Source organism: Ananas comosus, linkage group 4 (assembly GCF_001540865.1).
Source record: "Ananas comosus cultivar F153 linkage group 4, ASM154086v1, whole genome shotgun sequence".
NCBI classification, from domain to species: domain Eukaryota; kingdom Viridiplantae; phylum Streptophyta; class Magnoliopsida; order Poales; family Bromeliaceae; genus Ananas; species Ananas comosus.
In genome coordinates this window covers 14,211,538-14,237,124 of record NC_033624.1, presented here as the reverse complement: position 1 = coordinate 14,237,124, position 25,587 = coordinate 14,211,538, and the positions used below count along the sequence as shown (strand labels likewise).

The 25,587-nt window shown below is 37.7% G+C and overlaps 3 protein-coding genes and 1 pseudogene across 4 annotated transcripts; 2 read left to right on the top strand and 2 right to left on the bottom strand.

Annotated features, from left to right (window-relative positions):
* Window positions 176-5,480, bottom strand: LOC109709388 (isovaleryl-CoA dehydrogenase, mitochondrial). The gene is made up of 15 exons (XM_020231598.1): window positions 5,267-5,480; window positions 4,984-5,067; window positions 4,838-4,895; window positions 4,498-4,622; window positions 4,353-4,397; window positions 3,858-3,906; window positions 3,654-3,763; window positions 3,139-3,215; window positions 2,737-2,787; window positions 2,577-2,641; window positions 2,188-2,342; window positions 1,985-2,025; window positions 1,855-1,909; window positions 1,461-1,517; window positions 176-596 (listed from the first exon to the last, which is right to left on the bottom strand). The coding sequence occupies exons 1-15, from the start codon at window positions 5,393-5,395 to the stop codon at window positions 450-452; spliced, it is 1,248 nt and encodes a 415-aa protein (XP_020087187.1). The 5' UTR covers window positions 5,396-5,480; the 3' UTR covers window positions 176-449.
* Window positions 9,815-11,020, top strand: LOC109709692 (pentatricopeptide repeat-containing protein At3g46870-like). Its single transcript, XM_020232018.1, has 2 exons — window positions 9,815-10,631; window positions 10,747-11,020. The coding sequence occupies exon 1, from the start codon at window positions 9,881-9,883 to the stop codon at window positions 10,604-10,606; it is 726 nt and encodes a 241-aa protein (XP_020087607.1). The 5' UTR covers window positions 9,815-9,880; the 3' UTR covers window positions 10,607-10,631; window positions 10,747-11,020.
* On the top strand, window positions 13,865-15,128 carry LOC109708589 (annotated as a pseudogene).
* Window positions 15,795-21,640, bottom strand: LOC109709042 (dnaJ protein ERDJ2). Of its 2 annotated transcripts, none has more exons than XM_020231098.1 (11): window positions 21,371-21,640; window positions 20,757-21,018; window positions 20,572-20,667; window positions 19,815-19,935; window positions 19,570-19,676; window positions 19,223-19,440; window positions 18,698-18,875; window positions 18,451-18,570; window positions 18,116-18,202; window positions 17,241-17,351; window positions 15,795-16,906 (listed from the first exon to the last, which is right to left on the bottom strand). In XM_020231098.1, exons 2-11 carry the CDS (start codon window positions 20,940-20,942, stop codon window positions 16,028-16,030), a joined length of 2,103 nt encoding a protein of 700 aa, XP_020086687.1. In that variant the 5' UTR covers window positions 20,943-21,018; window positions 21,371-21,640; the 3' UTR covers window positions 15,795-16,027. The 2 variants fall into 2 exon arrangements, with proteins under 2 accessions (XP_020086687.1, XP_020086686.1); XM_020231097.1 differs by having other exon boundaries at window positions 20,757-20,983.

The following is a 25,587-nucleotide window of genomic DNA, read 5'->3' as shown; positions in this document are numbered from 1 at the left end:
CATGCGAACCAAGTAATTGGACATGTTTAAACCATATGAAACATGTTAAAATACTGCTTTATAATTCTCACCGAAGATGATCTACAAAATAGACTACGTAGCTTATACTGCACTTTATTTGGACAATTTGTCAATTTCATGTACCATACCAGAACTTAGTACGCAGGTCGTAGTATAGCCAATAAATGCTTGCTCAACGGCTTCATTTCCATAGAATTTGTACAATATCCACCTGTGTACTGTAGCATGCAAATGCGTATGGATCAAAGTTAGTTATTTTATTGTGTATTGAGAGGGAGCTCTTGAAAGTGCAAATACAGGTTGTTCAGATGGAACAATATGAGGAGTAAAATCAAGCGTTTGTATCCTGTAGTTCCATCAAAATCTAATCCCCATGGAGGTTCTCATGATAATTTATCATCATCACCTCCAGGCACTGTTTTTTTCCATCATTCTTCTTTGAAGAGCGCACGGCCGATGATCATTCTTCGTATCTCACTACTGCCCGCACCAATCTCGAATAGTTTAGCATCTCTCAGAAGGCGACCAGTTGGGTACTCGTTAACGTACCCATTGCCACCAAGGCATTGTATTGCCTGCAATAAATGACAGAAATTTCAAATCACGAATAGGTCTTAAGCATCTGCAAAGAAAATATTATATCAATGCACTCTCAGAAAGAATCCTCTTAACTATGCGTTCTTGTAAAATTAGTTCATCAATAACACTAATCAAGAATAATTTTAAGTCTCTATGTGCCCTTTTTGAATCCAACAGGCAAAGAAGTAAGAGTACAAGTGAGTGTGTGCAGTGAATAGGAATGGAAATGTTTGGGAGACTATGATAGTCTTTAGACACTGAATATCAGGAGATACAAGGCAATTGCTTGATTGAATATTTTCAAGGCGGAAAGGACTTGCAGAAAAATCAAAAGGCGATTTTTGTAGCAACATAAGGTTCTGAGTGCTTCGCGCTGCACTAGGTAGTGTGTACGTTAGGCTGCTAATTCAGAAGACAGTAACAAGTCATCCTTCATTTTATCATCAAAAGGAATTAATAACTTAGAGCAGCAGAAGAAACATGTCTACATAATACAAGCCAACTAAATTTGCCCGAGTCTTGAAAGATGGCTATGTTAAATCGATGTAAAAACACTAGTAGTGGAAAACAGGGTATTATTATATGGAAATCAAATGCACAGGGCCACAGGCAGCCAGAAATATGATGATTTTGAAAAAAGAAAAGAAAAGAAAAGAAAAACAGATTAGACCCCATGGAGCCTGAGGAAGGCTAAAGCAGTGTGGTTTAAGTGGCTTCTATGATTTGAATTTTCTTAGTAGTTGTGTATTCTAGCAATATGGCAAGCAAATTTTGCCTTTGCGCTTTTCCTTCAAGGTGAAATCGGGAAACAATTAGTGCAGCAGGAATGAAAATAACACAAGAAGAAAGCTTCTTTTTACCTGAAGAGCCACTTGAGTAGCGTTTTCAGCAGCAAAAAGGATAACTCCTGCGCAATCCTAAATAAAAAGTATTCATGCAAATTTAGATGAATTTGAGTTTCTAAAGAGAATAATAGACTAAAATAATCTGAATACTTTACTACTAGGCACCAAAGATATACAACGAGTAACTAAAAATCAATGAACATCTGGAGCTTACTTTCAATAGTTAAGTCAATCAAATAACATTATACCACAAAAAAGAAAAAATCGACAAACTAAATGGAACTTCACAACTTGTGAAGTTAAATTTAAACTTCACACAAATACACTTTGAGAGCAACTGTACAAGACTGATGACTAATAATAAGTTCCAAAGCATAAAGACAGAGGAACGAACTAATGTGAAACATACCTTCGAGTTGACATTTCCACTGTCACATTCCCGAGCAACAGAGTACACGAATGCTCTGAAAGGAGAAAAAGAAACAAAAATTGTTAGATGAAACTTAGGTTATTAGCATTGGTTGCATGAGAATATTTACCTTGATGACTGCAAGGCAGTGTACATATCAGCCAATTTTCCCTGTATTTAGATCCAAAAATTGTTAGACGAAACTTTAGGTTATTAGCTTTGGTTGTATGAGAATACTTACCTTGCTGACTGTTAAAGAATGAACAAAAGGGGCAAATTTAAATGGAATGGGAGAAAAGTAAAACTAGGACAAAGAAAAAGAAAAGAAAATACCTGTATGAACTGAAATTCACCAATTGGACGGCCAAACTGTTCTCTCTGGCGAACATAGGGAACAGCAACATCAAGGCATGACTGCATGAGGCCGATGGGGCCTGCAGCCAAAACGAGCCTCTCCAAATCTAACCCCGACATCATGACATAAACTCCTATCATGAGAAAAATATGGTGTGCAATCATTCAAGAATCAAGATAGGTCGATTATAGAAAATAGTGAGAAAATAGGATAAAGCGCGAAACATTGGATAAAGCACGAAGTACTAAGCTAGCAATAATTCATGCAAAGACATGTAAGGTGCACAAATCGTCTCTGACAATACTTTTTTGGCCCTCAAGAAGTTATTTCAAATTCATAAATAACTAGCTAATAATGAGGAGAATACCTTTCCCTTCCTGACCAAGTATGTTTTCTTCAGGTACGAAACAATTCTCAAACACAAGCTCGCATCTATAAAAAATTGCCCATAGACAAGCATAAGGAATTTGCTTTCGGAGGTGCAAATTATAAAAGTGGATTATGTTGGATGAAAAAGGATAACCTACGTGTCGCTCCCTCGCATACCAAGTTTGTCCAATTTCTGGGCAGTACTGAATCTGAAACACATGAAAATAAATTCAACTGAAGTGTTCTTTAGACGATGAACCAAGTTTATTCGAAACTATAGCACATGAACTTTTAAGCATTTATTTTCTGCTTCAGAAATTACAGAAGTCATATTATCTGATTCACAGAGCCGTTCAATTACTCATGCTTTTTCTTTTGTTTTTTGGGAAAAAAACTCTAGTAAGGAAATATAGCGGCAGAATTCAAAAGTGAAAATAAAATAGTGTCTTTTCAACAAGAGTTAATCCATAAGTACCAAAGAAAGGGAGAGACAAAGGGCTGAAAGAAGTTTTTCAGCATCCCTAAGAAAAGGCACAAGCTCAAGTTGGTTTAGAACTTACCCCGGCATCCCTTTCTCAATTATAAATGCAGTTATTCCTTTGGACCCAGCAGATATATCTGTCTTTGCATAAACAACCTGCTCCAAATCCAACTTATTTGTGAAGAACAGAGAAGCACAAGGTGATCGAAACATGATAACTTAACCAGAACTTAAATGATGGAATTTGAATTTATGAACACGATGCAAATGAAATAACTAACTAAATGCTGGTGGAAGACTTTCATGATTGAAAGACATTGATATATTGTATTAAGACGACAGTAGTATGACAGTTCTAACAGCTTAAAGTGAGCCATTTGAAGCATTGCAAGTAGATGCATATTCATCAGATCATTTAAGTTTAAAGATGGCTTTCAAGTTCCAAATATCTGTTTACCAAGCTGGTTATAGGAGCAAAATGTTGCAAAATAATACACTAGTGACCACTCACTAATAAATTATAAGTGGATACTTGCTGCTATGTTACTAAAAAAATCAAGTCTAGGACAAGGAATCAGTCAATGATTGGAGTACCAATGTTTGAGCCACCGGGCCATTAGTGCACCACATCTTATTACCGTTCAGAACATAACCGCCATCAACTTTATCAGCTTTGCATTTCATACTGACGACATCAGAACCAGCTGAAAATTTGGACAAGTGAATTCAAAACCATACGCACAATCAATGGAACAACCCAAGACACACATGGAAATGAAAAATAGAATATTCATTTACCATTAGGTTCACTCATTGCTAGTGCCCCTACATGCTCCCCACTGATTAGCTTCAGATAAAAGTACATTAGGTTAGCATGAAAAAGAGATATTTTACGCACTAACAGGTTGTAATGTGTCATTTTACAATATAAGTGCTTACTTGCAGAGAAAAATATCGGGAAAAACATATTAGCAATGGAAGTAGTTACGACCAGAGACAAAGTGAACGCCTACACATCAGTGAGATAAATGTGAATGCCTACACACCAATGAGTTACTGATCATAAATTATAACACATTTTATGGTTTCGATCAAGACTAAAAATATGAGAAGGCTCTCAAAGACGTCATAAATTTGCATGACGTGTTCTCAACCTAACATCAGCAACCCTCTAGAAACTGAACAAAAAGAGTTCCGGCCACAGCAAAATAGGCAACAAAAGAGGCTATTATCAAGAAAATGAAGTTCGCTATGCTTCAGAAATTGAAACTTAAATAGGTTTCGGAGCAAAACCTTCGGAAGGTACTTCTGTTTTTGCGCAGAGCTCCCATGCCGCACCTACATATAAACACGACGGAGCTGGAATGGCGTACCAGAATATGATTGCTGTAAGCTGAAAAATAATTAATAGGAATGTCTAATAATATAACGCCAGTACCAATTGGTTGATGCAAAGGTTCGAATGGGCGCCGTAAGAAAGGCCGACTGATCCAGAAGCACGACTAATTTCCTCCATTGCTATACAGTGGTATGAGTAGCCGAGACCGAGCCCTCCATATTCCTCTAATGAACAAGATGAGTTATTATAAGTTATCTGTGGGGAAAAGGAGCGATAACGCCTGGGACGTGCTCATGGATGTTATGTAAAACAGAAAAATAGTAACAGAGATGGATATGGATTAAGAGATGGATATGGATTAACTGCCTAAAAGGATAACAAAACTAGCTAAATGTGCGCGACGAAAGCGGTATTAATCCTGCTACATCAATGGTTTTACCTGGCGCGGTGATCCCGTGGAGATTGAAATCTCCCATGAGCTTCCACAAGTTAACATCCTGTAAAATTAACCATCTGATCAGATATCATAGGAATAATAGTAACCCTGCATCAATCAATATCTTAAAAATTGTGAAATCACACGACCTTTGGGAATTGATTTGTTGCATCAATTTTTGCTGCATGGGGAGCAATGCTTTCTCGCGCGAACTGATGAACACTCTCTTTGAACTGCATCAAAACGAAACGTTTCAAACTCCGCTCGATCAAAGTGCGCTCTCGAGCTCAAAATTTGCTCGCCAAAAACAAAAACCTAACTCAGAATCGTATCCTCCGATCAACAACAACAACAACAACAACAACAACAACAACAACAACAACAGCGATTGTTGATCTCTTCGAATACGGAGAGGATTTGAGATTTTGGAACCTGCTTCTGGGTATCGTCGAAGAGGAGGGAGGTGGAGAACGGGGCGGCGCTTGCGCTCTGCGGACACCGACGCCGCTTGTGGAGGAGCGCCGCCGCAGCTCGGAGCGGCGACGATGAGAGCCTCTGCATTTTGTTAGCGAGTTTTCGGGGCGGGATCGATTTGGTTACCCGATTCGCGAGTTTTCCTTTAATTTTTATTTTTATTTTTCGTCTGTGCTGTATTTATAGGGAGTCGTATTTTTCCGAACTCGGCGAGTTGCTCGAGCGGATAGAGTCGGAGAGACCCAGTGACGTCATCATAACACATCCAACAAGTATCGTATTATTACCCAAAAAAAAAACTATATTAAAAATAGTGAACGGTAGACACCGCACCTATAACTTTACACTTTTTCACTTTAACATTTTATAATTTAAAGTCAATTAATTTAGTACTTTATGATTTTTCTTTTTTGGACAGCTAACTTTTTATTAAATTATATACAAAAAAATTTCAGATAGTTCACCTATAGTTCATTGAATATTCACTATAATATTTTTTAGTTTAATTTTGTTACTGATTTAATAAAAAAAAAGTAAAGGATAGTACGATTGATTGAGATATATTTTATGTCTTACATCTGGTATAGAGAATACTTTTTCTATCAAACTAGCACGACGAGCCGAGGAGCTTCTTAGTTGAGATAGCTTGATAAGTCGAATGATTCATTCTGATGTGGATACTTATAGCTCAATAAGAAAGGATAACAAAGAACAAGCTGATCCTCCTTTTTCTTTTTTTTTTCTTTTTTTTTTTTGCAAAATCCAAGCTCAGATGAGACTTTTGCCTACACTTGGTTCATGACTACTTCCATAGATCGCTTATCCAAAGCTCCCCTCTGCATTCATAATTAGACAGAATAGAATGAAATAAAAGAGCTATGCAGCCTACGCTGGAACGGTAGATCTAACCATTTAATCGATAGGGGTCGAAACCGATCCTTTTTCCAGATCAATCATATTCAATTCTAACCTTATAGGCCGAAGTAAATGTCAACATTATTTTTTTTATCCTATTCCATCCATCTTAAATCCTGAATGATAAATAATTTGACAACTAGTTAAAACTCACTAGTTCGATAAAAGGCACGCGTTCAATCTTTTGAAATAATATCTTTCGTTTATAAGAAGCTTATTTTAAAAATCTTTGCTCATAGGAACGAATATATATATATATATATATATATATATATATATTTGCACAGAGGCAAAGCCGGTGTACATAAAAACATATGCACCAGGTGCAGCGAAACGTTAGTATGCCGAGGGGAGATAGAGTGGCATGGGAAATGGGTAGCTTCTTATTAGGGGAAGGGAAATGCGTGCGGGACTAGTATTCATGGGTGGTCGCATTTGTGGTCCGGATCAATTTGCACATGTACCAACACCAACTCAAACAAAATTATAGAAGGATTGGTTCTCACGATTCAAATTGTAATATAAATGTTTTTTTTTTCTTTTCTTTTTGTTGTTGTTGTTGTTGAATGTGAGACCAATTAACGTATGATAAGCAACATCTCAATTGGCTCATCTATGCACCTTATAATAATAATAATAATAATAATAATAATAATAATAATAAAACTATAAAAAATCTTCTTACAATTAAGTCATGTTGCACTTACTCCATGCTAGATAATTATATTAATTTTATCCTACACACAATTTAGTTGGAGAGGAATAGTGCTAGTTATAGAGACGTAAGTATGAAATCCTATAAGGTTTTTTTTGGTATTCGACACTTTCTGAGATTGTGGTATGTGTATCATCACTAGCTTATTTTTATTTGTTTTGACCATGTACCTTTTCTTTTTGTCGCTTTGTTTTATTCTATTTTCTCATTTATTTCTCTTTCAGACTTTCACGATGTCCTAGATGGCTCTTATATATCACTTTACTATTATTTTCTCTTAATAAAAAAAAATACCTTACATAAAATAATTTTGATCAAGAATGTAGGTAACATCAGGGATTAATTTGTTCTGATCGAGTGGAAGATCACTGTTTTATTTTGTTTTAATTGTGAAAAAAATGTTCTTCCCATCACCTAATTTGCTCGCATCTCCTCACACAGTGTGAACAAGTATTGTGTTTGTTTATGAGTTATGGTTGAAATGTCAATCACCACCAATAAGCTTTTTAGTTAATTAATTATTATGGGCCACCTATTGAAAGGAATTCTTCTACTTTGATCTTGGCATGTTTAGCTTCTTCCTCTCGTGAATGTAGAAGAGGCACCACACACACTAGACAAAGTACTGCAATTGTTCTTATATCTACACATTTAAGCTTGTGAAAGTAATCTCTTTTCATATATATATACCATGCACTGTAAAATTGAATTGTTATGTAAATGACTTATCAAACCCCAAAAGCAACTTTAATTTCCTCCTCTTGAGATCAGGTTTTTTACATAAGAACTTAAAAAGGTATATATATATGAAAAGAGATTACTTTCACAAGCTTAAATGTGTAGATATAAGAACAATTGCAGTACTTTGTCTAGTGTGTGTGGTGCCTCTTCTACATTCACGAGAGGAAGAAGCTAAACATGCCAAGATCAAAGTAGAAGAATTCCTTTCAATAGGTGGCCCATAATAATTAATTAACTAAAAAGCTTATTGGTGGTGATTGACATTTCAACCATAACTCATAAACAAACACAATACTTGTTCACACTGTGTGAGGAGATGCGAGCAAATTAGGTGATGGGAAGAACATTTTTTTCACAATTAAAACAAAATAAAACAGTGATCTTCCACTCGATCAGAACAAATTAATCCCTGATGTTACCTACATTCTTGATCAAAATTATTTTATGTAAGGTATTTTTTTTTATTAAGAGANCAATTGGTCATGGCATCCTACGGTAAAACCAGGCCCCACTGTAGCATCTAGCTAATTAGTGGTGCAGGTGCATCATAATTTAATGGTGCATCACCATCACCAGCCTCATATGCTAGCTATACCTTGCTCTCTTAATAATGGTGATGGCTTAATTCATTTGATTCCTCCTCTCGTGGCGATTACGAAGTCGAGAGTAGTGGAAAATGGCGCGAAGATCTCGAGTTTATGTTCTTATCCTTTTGGTTCTTGCAGTGACTCTGTCAACTGTATATTCAGGTTTGTTTTGTCAGAAAAATAAAAAACTTACAGGTTTGATCTCAGCAGTATGTTATTTGTTGTATTCGTTTTCTTACAACTCTTTGTGGTTTCCATTTGGTGGTAAAATGATTTGCACGAGCAATTAATGATTAGAAGGATATTAGCTGATTTTAAGTTAATTGATATGCGACAGCTTCTGTTCAAGATACTGCAGTGCCGGAGATCTACGAGATCGACTACCAAGGGCCAGAAACACACTCCTTACCGCCTCCGGGATTACCTTATAGAGGTATTACTTCATTTTCTCCGTGCCGGAATGTTTTTTTTTTTTTTAACACTATGAAGCAATTGTCGCATACTTGGGAAAAAGCAATAACATAGAGTTTTTATTGTCACAAAAGGCTGAAATAAGATCCTGAAAACAGCTTTCGCTTACGCTGTCGATGGATTTAAGTAAAAGAATTGTTAATACTTTTTTGAATAGTTTTACTCGTTTTGCAGAATCTAAATAAGATTGCAGAGGCCCTTATTTATACCTTAGAGCTAAAAATTTAGCATGTTGTATTCTAACTTGATGTGCTCGCTACAGGGCCCAATTTGGCAAATTGGCGAAAGAGAGACGCCGGTAGAGATGTAAGATTTACACTCTGCTCAAAACTTTTCCATTTTTCCTTCTTTATTTGTGTAACCTCATTTGCTTATTTTTCTGCTAACAGAGAAACCCAGTTCATGGATAATTAAGCACAAGAGAAAGTGATTCAGATGTGGGCGTAGATATTCATATGGATTCTTCTGTAGACGCATTATGTTCTTAACTCTTACTGCTACTGTTCCTGATCAGCATGCACATGCAATTTGAATTAGCAGTGTAACTCCAGGATTGGGTTCTAATTATTTGAAAACTATATGTCATTGTATTTTATTAGCATCTTACATGCTATGAATGATATGAACCTATGCAATTGGGAAGTAATAAATAAGACATAATCTGGTAACGGAATAGATTGTTTCGTTTTTTGAACCCAAAAAAAAAAAAAATCTAATCAATAATAAAGTGAACTCTGTATATAACAGAGATTCATGTTCCATTCACTGGTATTTCGACTAATCCCGTATAATAAAGAACAGGTTACAAGGAATTCTAAAAGAGAGGTAAAAAAAAAAAAAAAACTTTTCACTTTGACTTTGACTTTGACTTTGAGATTGGATTATGTGGCATATTAAGAAGTGTTAACGTGGGAAAAATTATTAATGCACTCGGTTCATCTCTGTATCCGTGCACCGCGCCATTTCGAATTCCTCTATTTTAGACGGTTGGTTTTCAAAGTGCGAAACGACGATGGACGGATGATATGCGGACGGTGCACCAATGCATGAGTGCACTCGGTGCACGAAAGAAAGTTCACAGAGTCCTTTATCACTTCATCGTTCGAGCTCTCGTCTCCTTCCTCCTCTCTCTCTCTCTCTCTCATGGCGCTTTCCTCTCTCTTAAACCCTAACCTCTTCCTCGTCCCCTCCTCCCTCTCCCCTCTACACTCCCCCAGTACTCGCTCCCTCGCCATCACATGCGGGCCCCGCGACAACCGCGGCCCCCTCCAGCGCGGCCGCACCCTCAGCACCGAGGCCATCCTCGCCGTCCAGGCCCTCAAGCGCGCCGCCCTCTCCGGCGACGGCGCCGTCCCCTCCCCGGCCGCCGCCGCCGCCGCCCTCGGCCGCCTCCTCAAGCCCGACCTCCTCGCCGCGCTGGCCGAGCTCCAGCGCCAGGGCCGGTGGCGCCTCGCCCTCGTCGTCTTCGCCGCCGCGCGCCGCGAGACCTGGTACACCAACCCCGACTTCTCCCTCTACGCCGAGATGGCCTCCGCCATGGCCCGGGGCGCCGCCGCCGCCGAGGAGATCGACGCCCTGGTGGCGGAGCTGCTCGAGGAGAAGGAGGGGAGCGGGGGGTTCTCCCCCTCGGACGACGTGTGGAAGCTCACGCGGCTCGTTAGGGTTTTGATCGCAGCGGGGAGAGGGGAGGCGGTGAGGGATCTCTACAAGCGGATGAAGAGAGGGGGTTGCGTCGGGGACGAGTACTTGTTTAGGGTTTTGATCCGAGGGTTGAGGAGATTGGGGGAGGGGGAAGCTGCGGGTGAGGTGGAGAGGGACTTCGACGAGTGGTACGAAGGCGGTATTATTACGGAGACGCTACCTGTTTGATCAAATGCCGCAACCAACCATGAATGTCAGTATCATTATCCTTGCCTCAATTCTAATTATTTGTCCTTGTATTTCTATTGTATAGTGTTTTTTCCTGCTTCAACTGCATTATACATAGAATTTTGTGGGTTTGATATCAGAATTTATGCATGGATTCCAATGACTTGCTGAGATAATTTGGTGAGCCGTATAATTCACCTCCCGCGCCCGAATCTCAAACGAGGAGTGACTTAGTCTCATTTATTGGGACCTATCTAAATTCGTCGTCCAATACACTCTTCACATTCCAGCAAAAAAACTGTTAGATTGGAATGAAACTCCAAAATTCAAGCATGACACGTATTAGACGGCTCTCCAAACTATTTAACCGAGATATCGTTGTAGCTCTCTTCAATAAAGTTTTGTTCAGTTAAAGTAGAATTGCTGGTTTAGGTAGAGTTGTTCAAGGAATCTTTGGTAGCTTTTACATCAAAACCAACTGCATCATATCCAGCTTATTTTAACTTTCCAGTAACCCTTATTAGCATTGCCTTCATGCTTTTATTTATCGATCATCTGACCACTGCTTCTCCGGCGGAGAAACTGTTCAAGAAGCACGCCCCCCGAAAAAAAGTGCTTATGTAAGTTGGTCCAAACGGCTTCCGCTCTTGCTCTTCTTCGCGCTTTTGACTCTTATCTATTGCCTAGAGATTTAGTTAAGAGTTCCTATCTAGTAACTTTAAATGTTTAGCGTTGCAATGAAACATCAAATAAGTAACCTTTGCTGGGAATTGAATGAGATGCTGATTCCACCCTCCACCCAATGGGGCTTCTCAAACTGGTTCTTTTGGCTTTACCCCTTATCGAAGATAGATAGACCTTATGAATTACAACTTATTAAGTGTACATTTGGCTTTGATTCGCTTTCGTAAGATTAATGCTCCTCAAGAAGCTTGAGAGGTTATAACTTCTGAATCAAAACTTCATATCAAATTAGTAGTGCAGCTAGAGGCAGCAGTTTTCATAGGTGCTGCTTCTTTTTTCCCTCTCATTCTAGTGAAAAGCTTTATTAGAGGTCTTATCAGTGGAACATCTTTTACTTCTTATGTAGAGAAACAGTTCTAAGTGCCTATTTGGTTCCACATCTGTGCTTTTAGTAACACTCACTCTAGTAAAATATTGGGTAAATAGAAAAATTTAGCACTTTAGTAAGAAACCTGAATTGAGAAATGAGATTTTGAGACACAAAATAGAACCTTCGACTTAAAAACTATTCCTGTTGCTGTAGAAAAAGCTGAGCTAGTAAGGAACTAACATGTAGGCTTAAACTTTTCACTAGAAAGTATTATTGGTTATTATTATTAAGAACTATATCACTGAAAAAGCAACACCTAGGGGTTTATAAAAAGGGAATATACAAAGGTAGGTACTATTTGTAAGTTTTCTTAACAAGTAAGTTCATGCAAGTTTGGTTAAAGAGCACTAGAGTGTGAACAACTTGAATCAATAATGCATCTATCTATTATTGAGCACTAAGTGCACACATCATTTTCACCTGTAATAAGAGAATTATCATGGTAAAGAACAAAGTACTTTCCAACATGCTTTATGTTTCAGGGCAAAAAGATACCCTAGAAATTCCTAAAATTTGAACTGGGGGTATTAGTGTGGTAGCTGTGGTTACACATAAGATAAATGTTAAAGTACTTTTTAGACACACATTGCATGCTATGTCTCTAATCTTATCCTCCTAAAAGCAAGGTTCTACTTTATTTTGTTTTCCACTTTATGGAAGTATGTTAGATAGTGACTGTACTTTAGTGAATCTATAAAGCTTGTCCTATTGAAAAAAAGAGGTCACTCCCCATCCTTCGATTTTTCTTCATGATTAAGGAAAAATAATGGGCTTAAGCACTAAAAAAAAAATGCATGAAGTTTAAGTACCCACTAGTTATCCACACATTCTTTACTTTTTCGAAACACAAAAAAGGAAAAATAATACAATCTCTGCCTACTAATACAAAAAAAGTAAAGTTGTTTTTTTTAAAATTAACAACTTGGTGCTTGTGCTTTTCACTTAAATACTTGTGAGTATAATAACACATGTTAGTCGTGAAATATATTATACTATTTTATCAAGCGAATTATAAAATAACTTGTTTATCTAAATTGTGTCGAAATACCATTTTAGAATTTCGAGAGATGCCAAGATTTTTTTAATGGTTAAAATCTAAACCGCAAAATATGTAATTTTTTTTTAAAAAAAATAATAACTAAGAAAGTAAATACACAGAGCAAATTGTCGCATCCAAGTCTCCAAGACTAGAAGCGCTTTTTTTCGGAAAACAGAACAAAAATTTCATAGCGACGGTCGTAGAGTTACTACCTGAAAAGATAATTGAGGCGGTCCTTTGATTTTTGGATTTGAATAAAAAACGAGAATCCAATTTAAATTTTCAATTAAACATTTAAAATTTCATTTTACCAATATGAATGACTCGCACAATAAATGATTAAAAAAAAGAAAAAGGAAAAGCACCAAGCCGCCCCATCTACGACTGCAGACTCCCACGCATTATCTCACCAAACATAGTGAATAACAAATATATTTTTATAAATTTTAATTTTTATGTATTTTTCTTACAAAAGTCGTTTTCAAATATGTTCCTATCGTTAAAATTCGTTAGAAAAATTTAGTTAATTATTGGCTAAATACTTAATCCTCATTATTTTGTGATATTTTTACTTATTTATATTATATTATTATGATTTTTTAGAGGGATATATTTGTGATGACAAAATTAAAAATATAAATAATTTTTTAAGAGTAATATATTTGTGATGGAAAAATTGACGATACAAATTATTTTTTAACGGTTCTTTAATGGTAACAAACTAAAGAGATATATTCAAAAACATCGGGACTTTTATAGGAGCAATATATGAAAGTTAAACTTTATAGGAATATATTTACCATTCACACTATGTTTGCAAGGACCGTATGAAATTAAATCTTAATTTATTAATAAATGAAATGTAATAGCACGGGATTTTAAAGCCTAATAGGCCTAAAATACCCTCCCCCAACCCCCACTCCCACAGCAAGTCGTCGTATTAATAAATAGGGACTGAGAGCGCGTAATTAATTAGGACGTGGTTCCTAAACTCAAAACAACTCCCCCCAAAATCCGACCAAGAGAATGTGAGAGAGAGAGAGAGAGAGAGAGAGAATGTGAGGAAAAAGAATAGAAATTAAAAAAAAAAAGAAAAAGAAAAAGAAAAAGAAAAAGAAAGAGGAGGGAAGGGAAGGGAAGGGAATCAGGGATCGAGAGAATGTACGGCGGGGGTCTGAGCAACGCGACGATCGGGTACGTGAACGCGGCGACGCTGCTGGGGTCGGTCCCGCTGATCGGGTGGGGCCTGTGGCTGGCGCGCGGCTCCTCCTCCGCGGCGGGTCCGGCACCGAGTGCGAGCGCTTCCTCACGGTGCCGCTCATCGTCCTCGGCGCCTTCCTCATGCTCGTCTCCCTCGCCGGCCTCGTCGGCGCCTGCTCCGCCTCCACCGCCGCCCTCCGCCTCTACCTCGCGGCCCTCCTCCTCCTCCTCGCCGCCCTCCTCGCCGCCGCCGCCCTCGGCCTCGCCGTCTCCGGCCCCGGCGGCGGCTCCCCCCTCCCCGGGCGCGCCTACCGCGAGTACCGCCTCTCCGACTACTCCCCCTGGCTGCGCCGCCGCCTCGCCGACCCCTCCGTCTGGCGCGCCGCCCTCGCCTGCGCCGCCGCCCCCCGCGCCTGCGCCGAGATCGCCTCCTGGACGCCCGCCGACTACCTCCGTGGAGACCTCACCCCGGTCCAGTCGGGGTGCTGCAAGCCGCCGACGGCGTGCGCGTACAGCGGGGGGGCGGCGGTGGCGGGGCAGGAGGAGGACTGCTACCGGTGGAGCAACGCGGCGAGCGTGCTGTGCTACGGGTGCGACTCCTGCAAGGCCGGCGTGCTGGAGCAGGTCAGGAGGGGCTGGCACAAGCTCGCCCTCCTCAACGTCGTCGCCATCGTCCTCCTCGTCATCCTCTACTCCCTCGCCTGCTGCGCCCTGCGCAACGTCCGCCGGGCCAAGTACTACGCCGCCGCCCACCCCATGGCCAAAACCCTTCCTCCGCCGCCCCCGCGCTGGGACTCTTACTGGTATATAACCTATATATTTTTATTTATTTATCCCTATTATATATTCTCTCTTCCGATCGAGTTACGTGCGTACGCTGCGTTCTTTCAAAAAGGATAAAATTCAAAAACTTAATTTGTGTTATTATTATACTACTCCGTTGGATTTCCTAGCTACTAGTGTTTTATATATATATATATATATATATATATATATATATATATATATATATATATATATTCATTATGATCCAAGCACGTCTTAAACGCTCAATTACTACTACTATGCATCTTTGCAGGTCGAGATGGTGGCATGGCAGAAGAGACCAGTTTTACTAGCTGCATTTTTTTTTTTGTTTTTTTGTTTTTTTTTTGGGAGAAACTTCAAATGCTGCTTTTGCACTTTTTTATTTTATATTATTATATAATTTAAAAGATATCAATTTAGTACCCTATAGTTATATTTTTCTCTTATCGTCGGCTCTTTCATTAACATTTTGATAAATTATATATAAAAAATTTTAAATACTTCACCTACATTTATCGAATACTTATTTTAGTATTTTTTAGTTTTAACTTTGTCATTAATTTAACAAAAAAAATTAATGATAGGGAATAATAAAATAAATAAATAAAATTACGGGGTACTAAATTGATACATTTTAAATTATAGAATGTTAAAATAAAAAAGTGCGAAATCACATGATGGTATTTGAAGTTTCTCTATTTTTTTAATTGTGCATTAATATTAGCTATATATGTAAATATTTCTATTTCCTCAAAATCCATCCCCATCTTTTTATCTTTTTTTGTACATAATATAAGGTTGAGGGGAGATGAAGATGCCGGTTTAGCTTGATGGCTCGTGTAATTTCAAAGTTCAAACACGTTGGCAAATAAGTGATTTTCTTTATTTTCCTTGTCTCCTTCATTAAAATGGCAAGAAATGTTCAAAGGTTTGTTTATTTAGTCATTAAAGCATCGAGTTGTTAAGATGAATTTTTGCTGATTATGTAAAATCCATCAGAACAATTGAGTTTGATACTCGCAATTATGTGGGGTAAAAAGAAAAAGTTGAAACATTATGGATTATCCTGGAGTAAATTGCAACAGGGATCCCAACTTCTTCATGTAGCGCTTACTTTTGATCCCCATAGCTGCGTATGTATTAATAAGTTCAATGTGCTTTTATCAGATCAAAACGTCAAAAAAGATTGTAGGAGAAAACTTCATCTAATTTGGTCGGTGGATCAAAGTAAGATACAAGCTCAAAATGATTTAATCTTTAATCACTCATCGTCGCCTTCGCCTTCGTCTTCGCTGCCAGACGCAGCAGCGCCATTTTGATGACCCCGAGAGGATCCGTTGGCGGCAGCAGCCTTGCTACCACCCTTCTTCTTCTTCTGATCATCTTCCTCATCATCACTATACTCGCTCTCGTAATCATCATCATACTCTTCCTCTTCCTCTTCCTCTTCTTCCTCGTTCCCGTCCTCCGCGGCAGCCGCAGCAGCCGCCCCTTCTTCGGCAGCCGCATGGACCCCCCTCGTCCCTGCACGGCTCCGCTTTGCAACCTTGAGCTTATATCCAGTCTTCGTGTCGCACCCGATCCACGCATCACACAGACAGTATGCAGTCAAATTGTAGCTTCCCTCAGCAGGGGCCTGAAACTTACCCATCACTAGTCTACACCCACTCTTTACCTTCTCAACGGCCTCTCTAACAGCGACGCCTATTTCCTTGGCACTCGCACCCAGAGCCTCTTTTGTTTCCTGAATTGCTTTAGATGCGGCAGTAATGGCGGCGGTTTCGTCCATGAAGCTGAGCTTCTGGGAGAGCCAAACTCCATTAGATACAGGGTCGGCGAGGAGCACCCAGAAGTTCTCTTCCTTGTTAAAAGGAAAGTAAGGGGTGTGGGGGAGGGCGGCAGTGAGGCCGTTGCCGCGCTTGAGAGAGACCCATGCATACATTGTGACGACATCGCCCTCTTGTATGCCGCCTTCTTCGCCTTCGGTTTCGCATGTGACATCAAGCGTCAGTGTAGGGATCATCTCTAATACGAGCTCTACATCTTGTGCTTCTGCAGCAGAGAGACCCCCGGTCTGAGTTAGCAGCTCGGCACGCTCCTCAACTTTCATGTCCCGTAGTTCTTGCAATGTGCGGACCTTCTGTAAAAGATGGGAGAATAATTTCTCAAGTCAAGTCGAATTTGAAAAATCTTTGTGAAGTTGAGGTATGAATATTATTTTGATGAGTAATCAGTAAATAGAATGAGCTAATTCTGTACATGTGATAGTTAGTGATTGGTCCAACATTTCGAATTTCAAACATGACGCTACACCTAGGACCTAAATTCTGAAAAGTTAGACAAGCTACACCACTCATTAGCTCTCACGTGTACAAAAACTGACTCATTGACAGCATTCATATGCACAATCCATGGTGTACATGAAGCATACTACTTTTTTGATATTACTAATAGCTAGACAGCATTGAAGGTACCTTGCGGACGATTTTTTTGACAGTTGCCTCGGTGATATGAGGGAGCTGCAAAAGGGGTGCAATGCCTTCTGAATTTCCTGCAGTCGCTTTTTTTGCACTGAGAGGAACAGCCTGCGCAGCATACAGAATGCAAATATATACAATTAATATCTATATCAGTCCTGTTTATAATATCGGAGAGAGCCGAAAGAAGACTACTTTATTCTTTTGTCTTTCCATTTTAAATTCGTCTTTGGATATCACAAGTCCAAAAATCAGAATGTTTTCACTTTTTAGAAGAATACAGCATCGATATCTATGAAAGTGAACAGGGTGTGAGGAAGACAAATCATGAATGCTGATTAGCACATTGGACAAACAAGAAAAAGAAGTCTGAAAATGAAATGATTTATCAATCACATATAGGATTAAGGAGACACCACATTTCCATACCGAAGAAATTGACAAAATACGACAAGAGAGTAGGCCTACAATCAAGAAATCTGCATCTGTAAGATTTATCGAGAAAGCCACATGATAATTAGGAAGTTACAAGTCCCAAAATCAGAGAGTCAAATTTATATTTTCTTATCTGAATGTTAATGGAGAAGTAATATACGTTTGGAACTTTTCTCAATGATTAAATTAAAAGAGAAGGTACTTTTCATCATGAACGTGAAATGTAGTTAAAAGGTAGAACATCAAGCCTCTAATTTCACAAAATTATCTACAGTATGATTACGTCCAAATATATAAATTATCATATCAACAAGCTAAACTATTAAGTAAAGCACTTCATTTACAACCTAAATTGAAATAAACAAAACCTTGGCAGAAACTACAAGAGTGTAGTATATTCAAAGAGTGGAAATTTTGAAGAGGAACAGAAACAGCACCTGGATAATATTTTGTGAAAGTTCAACCACTCCAATTGCAGGCCTGAGCCATCCATGTCCATGAGGATTGCGGGGCAATAAAGCTATCTGCATGCAAATTTGCTTATGATAAAAACGCAGACAAAAAATAATAGGCATGATGAAATTCCTTTATTTTAAACGCTTTTCAACTTGCTGAGGATAAAGACAATAAATTTCACAAAAAAGTTGATTTTTTATATCAACAAAGCCTACTGCTAAAGAAGCAGGTTTGAGAGTCTAACACAATAAGCTCATGGCTAAAGATAAAAACATATGAGATTTTAAAAGGGAAAGGATGAATATAATGTTATCACCTTCATTAGCTCCTCCAGAAGACGAGGTGCGAGTTCAAGCATGTGTTTATAGTCTCGTTGTAGAGGTGGTGACAAAGTGATCGGTTCACGAGTTAAATGAGCCTGAACCAATAATTCCATCTGCAGAAGATTAAGGGTAAAAAAAAAAACATAAATATCATATTTAATTTGGATCCAATGAATCGATAACGTCAAGAACCAATACACTAATATAGTGACATGATACATTTCCTAACACTAGTACCACCTTAACAAGAGATGGATGTTGCTTCCAAAACTTTGCTTGTTCTGTCCTGATGTTCTTCAAGTCTAGATTCAACTCACTTCTAACTGCAACAAACAGCTTCTGGAGGGGTTCATCGTCACTTCGACGCACCGGCATTTCCATATACTCAGCAGCCTTTATGAAGACATCCATAACTTTGCTGTATAATAAACACACTGATGAGATAGATGAAAGAATTCTAAATATAGATAGACGATGTAAAACATAACTATTTGAGGAGATAAAAAAATATATCAAATATGTACAATTAATTCCACCACCCTATTGACTAGAGCAATGACACCAAAAAAAAACAGTTATATCTCGAACTCCAGCAATACATCGAAGAGCAATAATTTTATTTCAACAACATTACGCAAACTTTTTACTCCTTTTTTCTACCTTTTGACAATATGTTAGGGTCTTCTTTCTGACTAGCGACAATGTTATATTTAACCAAAAACCACAAACAAAGAATATAACTATTAAATAAGTTCTGGTTCAAACCTTGGTGCCAGAGAAGGTTTCATGAAGTAGTAGTATGTTGACAAAGTGTGATGCATGACGTAATTGCCTGTATATTTCGATGACCTGGATAAATATATGACTGCTATCATCAAGGGCAAGAGAATGCAAACTCCAACAATCCCCAGAAGAAGTACTCCTCCCGATGCTCCATCTATATTCAGCAAGAATTGGGGTAAAGCAATTCCCATTTTAAGCCCCTGAACCATGGTAACATTGACCTCTTAGTTTTTGGAACATTCATTAAATACATCTAACATATGGACAAATTGAAGTTAACTTATGATCTTGCTTTTACTTATATATGTGGACAGAGGGTTCTAGATTACCTGTCGCCCATCAGGATGACCGTATTTTTCGTAATTTTCGCGAGATACGGGATCGGTCAAAGCCTGATATGCCTTGGATATAAACTCTACGAAGTACTTGTGGGCCTCTGAAACAAGAAAATTATAGTGTAAGCCAAAACACAAGAAGCAGCTGATAAGCCTACGAAGCTAATTTCTTCGGAAAAATAGCTTAAGGGCATCCAACCAACTAGAACATTTGGGAGAATACAAGGAAAAACTCCTACCTGGATCAGGATTCTTATCAGGATGATACAAAATTGATAGCCTGCGGTATGACTTCTTTATGTCAGACTCTGAAGCTCCGGGCTCTAATCCAAGAATATTATATGGCTCAAATGGTTGAACCTGAGAAATGGTAAGAGTACAGCATTAAATTTAAAGTGAAAGGGAAGAAGAATATGTCAGTTATCTCTCACTTTTACAAACACATGTAACATGTTCTCATAAAGAAGTATATGACTTGTCCAAACAAACTGAACAACTAACAGCCTTGTGCAAGTCAAGCCCACAGAGAATCAGATATCGTTTACATTCTAATCCACGAACTTTCATCAATTCATATCACCATTCTCTCTTCCAGAGTTTCTGTCGTTTATCAATTCCACCAAGTGGATTTGCTCTTTATTACTCATCACATGTACTGATTTAGTGTAGCCGAATCATCTGGCATTCTTAGACAATTTGCACATGCATAAGTATAGACTTCAGTGAGCTTTTCTTTCCGAGGGTAAAGAGTGCAGAAATGCAACAACTCTACTTGTCCAAAATCATTGGCGGAAAAATGATAGTTCAAACATCTTGCAACTAAAATATCCGACAATATGGAAGTCCAATTCGTTGATAATTCAGATACATCAATGTGCTTAGGTATGTATATAACTACAAAAAAAAAAATGAAGATAGAGATACTAATTCAACAAAGGACATTTCAAAACAAAGATAAGTCAGGTAGCATTGGCTAAGAAACATATCTAGACGTACCTCGCGGCTTATATGTTTGATGTAGTAAACCAGGATCACCATAATAACCCAAAGTAGCAGAATTGTCAGATTGGTATATGTCGAGAAATTTGAGATCTGCGCATAAGTCAGGTGGCTTAAATATTCTGAGAAAAACATGCCTCAAACTGTAGGAAAAAATGGGTAAGATTATTCATCAGAATTACCCGCTTGTAAATGGATTTTCGGTACTTCCCTGAACGTGAGCATTCAGAACAACGGCAATGAATAGTCTTCTTCTTTTGAGTTGCGGCACGGTATAACCTTACTAGTGTATAAGGCACCAAAGGTAGCGCAATCATGGTTAGGATGAAAATGAGGAAAAGAGAGCTGTTTTCCTCTGAAGCAGCCATAGATGCTAACTCCTGATGCCGATACTACAATACCTTCCAATCTGCAAAAGCATCTTGTTACCAGTGATAACAGATACTAAACAAGCATGCCTTTACATTTATTCAGTTTCAGAGTTTAGCAATAAACTAAAACACAGCTGCTTTTGTGCATGAAGTCAAAGAACGCATAGTTAATCACTTCAGACGACAAAGTAGAAACACCAATAACGAAAGATATAATTGCATTAAGATCCATTTCTCCCACATAAAAAAGTAATCTCGATTCCAACCGAAATAATCAGATCTAACGAGATCGAAAGCAATAAGAGGATCCCCATCACAAAAATCAACAGAAACGGGAAGGAGCTGAGATCCGAGAACAAAATCGGAAGAGGGAATCGAGCAAAACCAAATCGAATCGAGATGGAAACTAGGGTTCGGAGAATTACCCTAGGAACACTTGGATCGATGACCACCACGAGAGCACTCTCACCCTCCCACCGATCTCCTCCGCTCGATCTACGCGAGAAGGGATTCGCAGGGTGGACAAGGGCACGGGCGAGGAGAGGGAGGCGGCGGCGGCGGCGGCGGCGGAGGAGCGAATGGATCGGAGATCGAAACTGGGGATGGATTTAGGGGTTTGAGGGAGAGACCCGACTCCAACTCGGATCGGGGGATAGGAAGGGCGAGAGAGACGACTCGCAACTCGGATCGGTTATCGTGGACGAGCAAAAGTTACATAAATTTTTAAAATTTAATTATTTTATGTTTTTTTGTATTTAAATATTTAGGTATTAGAAATTCAACGATTGCTCAAATAGCTGACATATTATATTACAAATAATTAGTTTTGAATGAATGCTTATTTATCACGAGTGTAATAATATTGGTTTTGAGACTTTTTATTCCGAAGTAATAAATTTCAAGAGTTCAATTCTTATATAACAATAGAAAAATTGCTAACCCAACAAACCATCAAACTTCTCTAATGTATTTTTCAAAAAAAATTTACAAACAAAAATTTCATTTTACATAATATGAGGAGATCACGCTCACTCCGAATTAGAAACTGCATTTTTAAAGAAACTGAAAATAATCATAAACATTCTACATTAATTAGATGTTTATGGAAAAACTGTTAAGGAAAAAGAAGAATCGTTATTAAGTAGGAGTTTGCTGAAAAATCACACGACAACACGATATTTGAGAGTGAGAGAAACACTCTAGATTGACGAGTGATCAAGCATTAGAAATCGAGAATAGTAAATTTTTTGGAATAAAATTTTGCAAGAAGGCCCACACAAAAGAAGAGAATTACTATCGTTGATTAGTTTATTAGCACCATCGTAAAGCAACAAGGACATGGATGGACCCCATCTTATCGGATGATTCCTACTTATGGAATTTGAATTTTGCAATTGGTATATGTAAGTTCACATTTGTAACAAATTATTATGAGTTCTCATGCTTAGTAATGCAGTATATTTATATATCATTTGGTTTTGGTGTAAGCGGAAACTGCTTATTGTAAAGATAAGCATAAGTTCTGAAACAAGTTGAAACTATTATAATTTTATGTTTGAATGAGTTTTAAGTTTGTATCAGGTATAAAAAAAATAGCATTTGGATATATAAGATGGAATAAAAAAAATATAGAAGGTAGTTAATACTCAAAATGACGATATTATTGCTCTAGCTTATAACTCAAAACAGAGGTGGCACAAATAGAAACTTCTAGTGTGGAGGCTACAGGAAGATGATGAGGCGATAGCGCAAGTCACCCCCCGGCAAATACACACAAACCTAAACACTGCACGACAAGCAATCAAGTAGGATCTGGGAGATCCGGACCCTACGGTTTAGGCCAAAGGAGATAGAGGAAGAAAATCGGCGCCATACTAGCAAAAAAGGCAAGCGTAGGAAGACGAGGAGGCGAGAGTGCATAAAAAAAACCCGTAGAAACAACCAAACTTTCGCAAATGGAGGCAGATTCACAAGATCCGCACACTAGGATTTGACCGAAGGGAGGAAGAGGTTGATGATTGCAACCCTATGGCAACCCAAAAGGCGGCAAGAAGATGAAAGAAAACAGGGGAGAGAAAGAGAAGTACTTCAAAAAAATGGAAGGGCAAGCAGGCGAGGGCGCATGGAATAAAGGGGGTGGAAAAATCTTATTCCACCCAGGCGTGGGAACAATAGTTCCCACCTTTTTATATTTGTGTTTGGGGAACGAGGGAGGGATAATCTCTTATTCCCCTTTTGATCCCAGCTAAACAAGGCCTTATTTAATTTTCGGTGATGTTATCTGCACTGAATTCAAGTTGTGACTTTGAATTCAAATGGTCCTTGCATCAAGGGTCTCACCCATTATATAATTAGGGCGTGTTTGGTTCGCTTCTTTTTCATCATGGAATCGGAATCGGAATGGATAAATCCGTTTGTGGGTGTTTGGTACGCGGGAGTTCCATTCCGATTCCGATTCCCGAGTGGAATGGGAATCCCCTAATCACCTCTTTTTTCAATCCAGCCTAGGAGGCCGGATTGAAAGTTGAATCCGGACGGAATGAATATTTATTCGGATTAAATTTATTTTTTTCAACTTTTTTAATTAAAATATAAGTTAAAATTTTAAAATTAAATATATAATTTTAAATTTTAATTTAAACTTAAATTTAAAATTAAAATTTAATCAAGTATTTCGAATCTAACTTATGAATTTGAATTTAAATTAAATTTTAATTTATATAAAATGTTATTCAAATTTTATTTCAAACTTAAATTAAATTTATGTATTCAAATTAAAATTTAAATTGTAATTTTAAATTTGAATTTGAATAAATCAAAATTTAGTTTCATATTTTAAATTATCCACTCAACTTCAAAGTTTAATTTTTTTTAAAAAATAGATTTAAAATTTTGACATTATTTCAAAATTTTGATGTAAATTTTTAATATTTAATTTTTAATTTGAATTTAAATTAATATATTATAAAGATAATATTAGTATATTAATTTGATTACATTTTTTATATCCACCTGAACCAAACACCGACAATGGGAATGATTTATTCCGATTCCGATTCAGGTGATGAACCAAACAGAATTAGGTAATGAGTCATTCCGATTCCGATTCCAGCTTATTTTGATTTCGATTCCGATTTCGATTCCGACTTCAAACCAAACGCGCCCTTAGTGGCATAATATTACGATAAAATTATACATAATTAGCATGAACTATATATCAATTTGAATGAGCTATCAAACATTTCAAAATTTTAATTTAATTGCCCAATATTTTTATTTTTTTTAATTTGAGTTAGTTAACAGTATTTAATTTTGAAATTTAAGCTAATTAATTATCTTAATAAATTTTTACCCTTACAAAAATTATATAAATTATACAAACTAAATCAATAAATATAAGTAATGTATTTAAATTTTGAAGCCAAATTGTAATTGGCTAATTTAAATCAAACAAACTTAAAGATTGGACAGTAACATTAACATTTTAAAACATTGAGCAATCCATTTAAAGTATTTCATAGTTTATAAAATTTTGCTATATTTTTACTTATTATTACACATACATAAAACTTTTGAAAATTGATGAGTACTTTTTTAAAATCTATTTTCCATCGCATAAAACTCTTTTTTTTTTTTTAAGAGATAAATAGCATGCTATTTGTTTCGTTTATTTTATTTAAAAATAAATTTAACTAAAAAATATGAATTAATTAAAATTTAAATTTGAAATTTCAGATATTAATCATCACGCCCTTTGTCACTTGCTCCAGAGAACAGGGAGAGTCGATGTCGCATAAAACTCTTGGACCCAGCAAATGCACCCAAACTGTGTCGTCAACGTAACTCCATCAACCAACAGCGTAACGCAAACAAGCTAACCCCGGTTCAGAGGCTGACGCGTGGACCGCACTAAATATAAAATTGTACACGTACGGACTCCCGCACGATAAAAACGTTTAAAGCGGTATACTACCACGCACACCAACTTGCACCCACTTCGATACCAGTCCTCATATAAATCCTGCGGGGCCCAAAAAAATCAGAACTTCTACTAGCACCGGGTGTATCTGTTCTCCTCGTACACCGTACTCCCAAAACTACGTAGTCGGTGACTCAAAAATGACAATAAAAATATATCTCTTTATCTATTTTATGACATTTAAAAGTTACGAATATTAAAAGATTATATACTTTGGATACGTTGGATTATTATAAAATTGGACAGAATTTTTTTCTAGGTCCTTCTATTTGAAATTATTTATTTTTTAAATAACAATAATTTTAAATAATTTGTTATAAGATAAATTTTAATTTTAAAATATAGATTGTATGATAGTATCGTGTGTGCCACTATCATTTCTTGTGGCCTACTCTACATTCTTGTATTTTTATACCTACACCTGTTGTTCCACATCACCAGTGCACCTCAGTGTAATCAATCTCCCTCCATTTCATTTAATTCATTGATACTCTTCCTTTTTTAACGTTAGATGAAGATAGTCCATAGATGACGTGGTGAACAGGGTTCAGACGATAATTGTTACTTCATTTCAGTCTCCATGGGAGACGGGACTGTGAACGTTCCACTCCCCCGCGGTCCACGGGAACAAAGCCACCGTCCTTCGCCACGTGGCGCTCTGTT